The sequence below is a fragment of the Aegilops tauschii genome, chromosome 2 (genome assembly GCF_002575655.3).
Source record: "Aegilops tauschii subsp. strangulata cultivar AL8/78 chromosome 2, Aet v6.0, whole genome shotgun sequence".
Classification (NCBI taxonomy): domain Eukaryota; kingdom Viridiplantae; phylum Streptophyta; class Magnoliopsida; order Poales; family Poaceae; genus Aegilops; species Aegilops tauschii.
Window position 1 is genome coordinate 38,262,827 of NC_053036.3, and position 6,954 is coordinate 38,269,780.

Genomic DNA, 6,954 nt, shown 5'->3' on the forward strand with positions numbered 1-6,954 from the left:
CATGTTCTGATCATTCGCCTATAGTGTTGCACTGTGAAGCAGAGGTGGTACAGCAACGAAAGCAAAGCCAACGTAGATATGAGGTTATGGGGGAAAGAGATCAATGCCTTGCGGAACGCATTCAGAACGCATGGGCACAGGCTGGAGCCAAGGTAAATTTAGGTGATATCCGCAAGGGACTTGGGTCCTTAATGTCCGAGTTGCATGTGTGGAGTAAGAGAAAATTCGGAAGCATAGTAAGGAAATTAGAACAGTCTCGGGCTCGCTTGGAGGAACTATTAGCTACACATGTAGACCGAGAGGAGATACGAAAAGTAGAGGATGAGATGAATGAACTGCTATATCGCGAGGAACTTATGTGGATGCAAAGGTCTCGGATAGACTGGCTGCGAGATGGGGATCGTAACACAAAGTTCTTTCAAAATAAGGCTGTGTGGAGGGCGAGGAAAAATAAAGTGAGAAAACTGGTGGACGACACAGGAGCTAGCCATGAGGAACCGGCTGTTATGGCGGCTATGACAAATGCATACTTCCAGCAGCTCTTTAGATGTGATGCCTATCTACAACCTGCACCTGTTCTGGACTTGTTGGAACCGAGGATTACTACTGAGATGAATGAACAACTATGCGTCCCTTTTTCAGATAAGGAAATCAGTGACAGTCTTTTTCAGATTGGGCCCTTGAAGGCCCCGGGGAAGGATGGTTTTCCTGGACGCTTCTTCCAGCGAAATTGGCTTGTGTTAAAGGAAGAAGTTATAAAGGCAGTGAAGGAATTTTTCAGCACGGGTGTTATGCCAGAAGGTGTAAATGATACAGTCATAGTGCTCATCCCCAAGGTAAATAATCCGTTAAAGTTAACTGATTTCCGTCCCATAAGTTTGTGCAACGTCATTTACAAGATTGTTGCAAAGTGCTTGGTGAATAGATTGCGGCCGATATTGGATGATATGATCTCCCCTATGCAGAGTGCTTTTGTCCCTGGACAGTTGATCACCAATGATGCTTTAGTGGTGTTCGAGTGCTTTCATTATATAAACCAGGAGAAGAGACCGGATAAAAGTTTTTGTGCATATAAATTGGATCTTTCAAAGGCATATGACCGGGTGGATTGGAGGTTCTTGGAACAGTCGATGCAAAAGTTGGGCTTCTCTCATCAGTGGGTAAAGTGGATCATGACATGTGTTACCTCGGTGAGATATCAGGTGAAGTTTAATGGAGCTCTCTTGGATTCGTTTGTACTGTCGCGTGGGCTACGACAAGGTGACCCCCTATCCCCTTTTCTGTTCCTCCTTGTTGCTGATGGTCTTTCCGCTTTGCTAAGACATGGGGTGCAGAACAAGAGATCCAACCAGTCAAAATTTGTCGGAATGCACCAGGTATATCCCACCTTTTGTTCGCAGATGACACCTTTCTCTTTTTTAAGGCTGAAAGAGAACAAGCAGAAGCTATTAAAAGAATCATAAATGGGTATGCTAACGCTACAGGGCAACTCATAAACCCTCACAAGTGTTCTGTTTTGTTTGGAGATAGTTGCCCTGTAGGTGTCCAGGAGGAAGTGAAAAATGTCCTTCAGATTTCCGGCGATGAGTTTGAAAGCAAGTATCTTGGGCTACCAACGCCGGAAGGTCGTATGCATCGTGGAAAATTCCAAAACCTACAACAGCAACTCACCAAGAGAATTTTGGCGTGGGGTGATACTCTATCACAAGCAGGGAAAGAAGCTTTGATTAAATCTGTAGCCCAATCATTACCAACCTATATAATGGGGGTCTTCAAGCTTCCTTTCTCAGTTTCTGATGATCTGACAAGGCTTGTAAGGAATTTTTGGTGGGGATCAAGACAAGGAAAAAGGAAGACCCACTGGACTGCATGGGAAAAGATAATTGAACCAAAACAACGGGGTGGCCTTGGATTCCGCGACTTCAGACTCTTTAACCAGGCCTTGCTGCCCGGCAAGCTTGGCGACTCATAGAACGACCAGACTCACTATGCGCCATGCTGCTCAAGGCAAGGTATTATCCTAATGGGTCACTTGTTGATACGGTATTTGCAGGTAATGCCTCGTCATCATGGCATGCAATACAGTATGGGTTGGAGTTGCTTCGAAAAGGTCTAATATGGCGCATAGGTAATGGCGAGCTCATTCGAGTGTGGTGTGATCCTTGGATACCCAGGTCAACTTCCTACCGGCCTATTACTCCAAGACGCAACAGCCGTATTCGGCGAGTATCTGAGCTACTGGATGATAATGGCAGATGGAACCGTGATCTTCTCCAGCAAAATTTTATGATGATGGACGTCTTGGAGATCTTGAAAATCAAGGCATCTCCTCGGCGCCTCGGCGACGTCTTGGCTTGGGCGCCCGAACCACGCGGTATCTTCAGTGTGCGATCTGCCTATCGCCTCGCCTTGGAGGAAAAAGCCCGCACTTCCATGTGCGCCACGAGCAGGGCACCGGACGGCAACCGCGCCGTCTGGAAGATAGTGTGGGGGTGCCCTGCTCCCCCGAAGGTACGGGTTTTTGCCTGGAAACTTGCGACGAATTCGTTGGCTACAATGGAGAATAAAAACATCCGAAAGCTTGAAAAAACTGATATTTGTTTACTCTGTGGAATGGACCGAGAGGACACGTTCCATGTCTTTTGTAGGTGTCCACTTGCAGTCCAGCTGTGGCGTGCAATGAGGGAGGAAGTCTATATGCCAAGTGTGGAAGAGGTGGTCAATACAGGAGTCGAGTGGCTGCTGCACTTGCTATCTAATATTGATGAGCAGCAGCACCTACCTCTGTTGATGACCATGTGGAGAATATGGCATGTGAGAAACGAGATCGTACATCACAAGAAACCTCCACCAGTATGTGCATCAACACGCTTCTTGTGCAGCTACATCGAGTCCTTGCGGAGCCTCCAGCAACATTCCCAGGGCGACTTTGAAAAAGGAAAAATGGTTGTCACATGCGATGTGGGAGGTCGGAGGAAGCAAAAGCATGAGCAGACCGAGGGTCCTGCTGACGGACGGCCGTCGGATCATTGGACGAAGCCACCGTTGGTCTGGAACAAGCTTAATGTAGATGGTGCTTATGCCATGGAGGCGGGCACGGGAGGCGCTGGCATGATCTTGCGTGATGAGGATGGAGCGATCATCTTCGCATCAAGCCGCCATCTACATACTTGCAATAGCCCGCTTGAAGCGGAACTTGCTGCCTGTATGGAAGGAATTGCCCTAGCCTATGATTGGAGCACGAAGCCTTTTGTTATTGAAACTGACTCACAAGTTGCAATAAACATGATCATCCAGCCAGAGACGGATCGATCGCCGACGGCTGCCATAATGGGTGAAATCAAGAGTCTACTTAAGCAGGGTAGAGAGTACTCTGTAGTGCATGTGCACGTTCATGTAATAATGTAGCACACCGGCTAGCTCAGGTAGGGCATCATCATGTGCGTACGGCAGTTTGGCTACGGTATGGACCAAATGAGATTGAGTTGCTACACCGGTATGATTGTAATCCCCATGGTTGAGTAATAAAAATCTCATTTATTCACAAAAAAAATATATTTAAGACCTGTGGAGCCTGGCAGAAATGAACTCCTTCAAGTCTCCCAAGTTCTTCAATCTGCTACAACGTTGTCAAAGGTAACCTCATTGCCCTCACCTAGTCATCCTTGTGAAAAGTTCAATGGAAGTTTTCCTCTTTTGCTGAAAAATATTATTTCATGGAAGTTCTTTAGAAAACACGAGGTACTCCAATTAGTAAGTAATAACCCAAAGGAGAATATTGTAAGATAAAATGACTAAAGTTGTTACTAATGTACATAAATAAATAAATGTGAATACCGTTGTTTATAGTAACAAAAAAAGTGCCTAAGATGCCCAACATCTCAACTCTTTTATGTCATTCTTCAAAGTGGGTTGCATGTCACAAGTAGATGTAAAGAATGCCGTTGCAGTCGATCAATCCAGAATAGATCGAAAGTATGGCAAAAGATGAAGAATATTAGGATTCCAAATAGATCGAAAGGATGGCAAAAGACGAAGAATAGTAGGATTCCTAATACCCTTAAAAAATATACTTCTCCAACTAAAATAACAAATGGGAAAAACTGACAACGTATGAACGGAGGGAGATCAGGAGAGATCTAAAAGCATCTTCAACTTAGATGTTACGCAATGGAACAATCAAACTAGGAGTTGTTGGTATCACCACTACAAAATTAGTACAACCATGAATCCTAAATAGCTTAACAAACTTTATATGCATGTCCTCAGGTAAGTTAAAAGGACCAGGGAGTTGTCAGCGATTGCTATCCTCAGGCTTTGAAGCATTTCTCTCCTCGGGCTTTGAAGCATTTCGCTCCAGCATTTCGACCTGGTTCATCGACTTTTCTTTCCTCTGATGTAGCTCTCTGAATTCCTCAGGGCTAAAGGGAGGAGGCAGATTGCACGGACCAGCGACGTTTGCAGACTTCACCATGGAGTCCTCCATGAACTTCTTCTCCCTGCCTATGGCTTGGCAGGCCAAAGATTCGGGACAGACCTCAACAGCTTCAGGAGGCTTGGTTGGCTTGAATCTTAGGAGCTTAGCGTATTCCGTTAAGAGGTGAAACATGTAATCGTATACATATTCCATACTAAGTTCTTGTTGAATGAACTTGCTTCCCTCCTTCCCTATTTTCTGTGCCTATGAACAGTTTTTGAAGAGGAGGTGTGAGAAACATGTTCTTAACATACTTTCGAATCCACGGGAAGTATGGTATGATATTTTCTACTTCCTCCAACCCATATTAACTGTCGCTAATTTAGTACAATTTTGTACTAAATTGGCAATAATTAATACGGATCGGAGGGAGTACTAAAGACCAATGTGTTTCAGCTCATACAAAAAAAAAACGGTTAAGGCCATTCCTAGCTGCTAGATAGTGCTGCATAACATACCTTTTTCTTGTGAGAATTTCCCCAATCAACAGCATACTTTATGGAGTTACATTTACTGTCATCTCGAACAGGCCAATAGTGCTGAGTGGGCATCAGCACCCTTGAAAAGAAATCGTAATATTTTGGGTTAATCACCAGCGTCATTGAATCACAAGCTAGGATATACTTCTTGCTAACTGACCACGCTGATCCTTCGATGTAGATCTTGTACCTATCACCCAACATAACAATTTCAACACCGATGACAGAACAAACAAGTCTTACCAAACTTTTAATAAGAGAAAGGTAGAAACGAAACCTGTGGGTGCATTGACGGGCCAAATCTGATTTTTTGTATCCAGCCTTGCTCTCTTTGACCCAATCCTAAATGAAAACAGCAAAAATAAGCAAGCTAATCAGCCATATAGGCAGCATCAAAATTATTGTGTTAAAAAAAAGGGTGTGTTCAAGATCAGAAGGATTAGAAGAATTATACGATCAACATAATTCGAAAATATAGAATAGGATTTCGAACTTGTAAGAATAAAATGGGATGTCAAAACTCCCTTCAAGTATAAAAGAGCGCAGTGCAACCTAAACTCAAACAAGTACCTGTTTGTAAATCCGTGCATTCCATTCTTGCTCACTGGAAACATTACACTTAACCAGCTCTTGCCTTATAGCTGCGACCTCTGGATTCCCTTTCCAATAAGCATAAGGCTCTCTATCTATCCATCTCACCTTCCTATTGCCAGCATCCAGATCCTTTTGCAGCGCATCCCAGGGCTTTATATTGATCTCAGCCCTATCGGCACAAAAGTCAGTTTAAGCGTTTGCACTTTGTTTAGAAATCAAAGCATAGAAGAACAAATTTAATTTGCATCAATATGTACTATGCGCTTCAAATTTATACACTTCCCAAGACACAGAACTTCAGGGAAACATACTGATATTTTACCATTTGCTTCCAGTTTGCGTCCATTGATTTGCTCCATTAGCATCAGAACATCGGATTTAGTTGATACGAAAGTAAAAAAAAAGTGCATTCGTACGTTTCATACATACACGAAGATAATGTATCATGTATATTGGACAACTATTTTGATCAAATTTGGAAAGTCCTTGGGTCTGTCAAAGACTCAAAGCTTATGTACTGCAAATCATGTCTCGCATGAAGAATATTGTCTTTGTACTACTATTCCTAGTAAAAGTATGATTATCATAACAGTAATGGTGCACGAATCACAGGTGATGATTTAATGCTGGGATTCAATTGCATTATTAATGAATAGTGACCCAGATGTTGAGAAATAGGAATGCACAGAACGTGTAAGAAATACAAGAGCGAAGAAAGGCAAGAGCAGTTGCTTACCAGCCCCAGAAAGACCAGTCCGGGAAAACTATGTCGAGTGTCTCATTGTCGCCGCAGTACCGGAAAAGCGGCGGCAAGACGGTGGCGTTCTCCCCCTGGTACTCGTCAGGGTGGACAACCGGCCAGTCCACGCAGTCGAACATGAGGTCGAGATCGGGGATGCGACCAGGGTAGCGGCGGAGCAGCTGGAGGATGCCCCAGATGGTGAAGAGGTCACGCGTCTGGAAGGCCGGCGCGATGCGCTCGATGTAGGCGCGGCCATGGAGCATGACGAGGCGGAAGTTGGCTGTGGTGCGCGCACGGTCGAGCATCGTGTGGGTGATGCCCCCCGCCGCGCGCCACGGGTGGAGGTCCTCGTGGATGAAGCGGAAGTAGGCGGGGCAGGAGGTGTTGGCGGCGGCAGTGGGGGGAACCAGCTGTGTCTCGGAGACAGCGGCGCATGTTGCGTTTTTGGAGAGTGCGAGGGACAGAGTCTGAGAGATGTTGCTTGGGATGTCAGGGTCACCAGCGCCTGGCGCCGAGCAGGAGAGGGAGTATGTGGGGAGCGGCGGAGGCGGCACAGCAGGGGTGGCAGGGATGGAGGTGGAATGCTTGGCGGTCAGGAATTCAGGATCGCCTGCATGGACGGAGATTGAATCTTTGGTTGTGAGTAATCCCGTTAGAGAAGC

The 6,954-nt window shown here is 45.3% G+C and overlaps 1 protein-coding gene across 1 annotated transcript; it reads right to left on the reverse strand.

Moving 5' to 3' along the window:
• Positions 1-4,043: 4,043 nt before the first annotated feature.
• On the reverse strand, positions 4,044-6,711 carry LOC109752580 (uncharacterized). Its single transcript, XM_020311482.4, has 5 exons — positions 6,287-6,711; positions 5,527-5,719; positions 5,234-5,298; positions 4,936-5,146; positions 4,044-4,681 (listed from the first exon to the last, which is right to left on the reverse strand). The coding sequence occupies exons 1-5, from the start codon at positions 6,595-6,597 to the stop codon at positions 4,295-4,297; spliced, it is 1,167 nt and encodes a 388-aa protein (XP_020167071.2). The 5' UTR covers positions 6,598-6,711; the 3' UTR covers positions 4,044-4,294.
• Between the last annotated feature and the right edge of the window lie 243 nt (positions 6,712-6,954).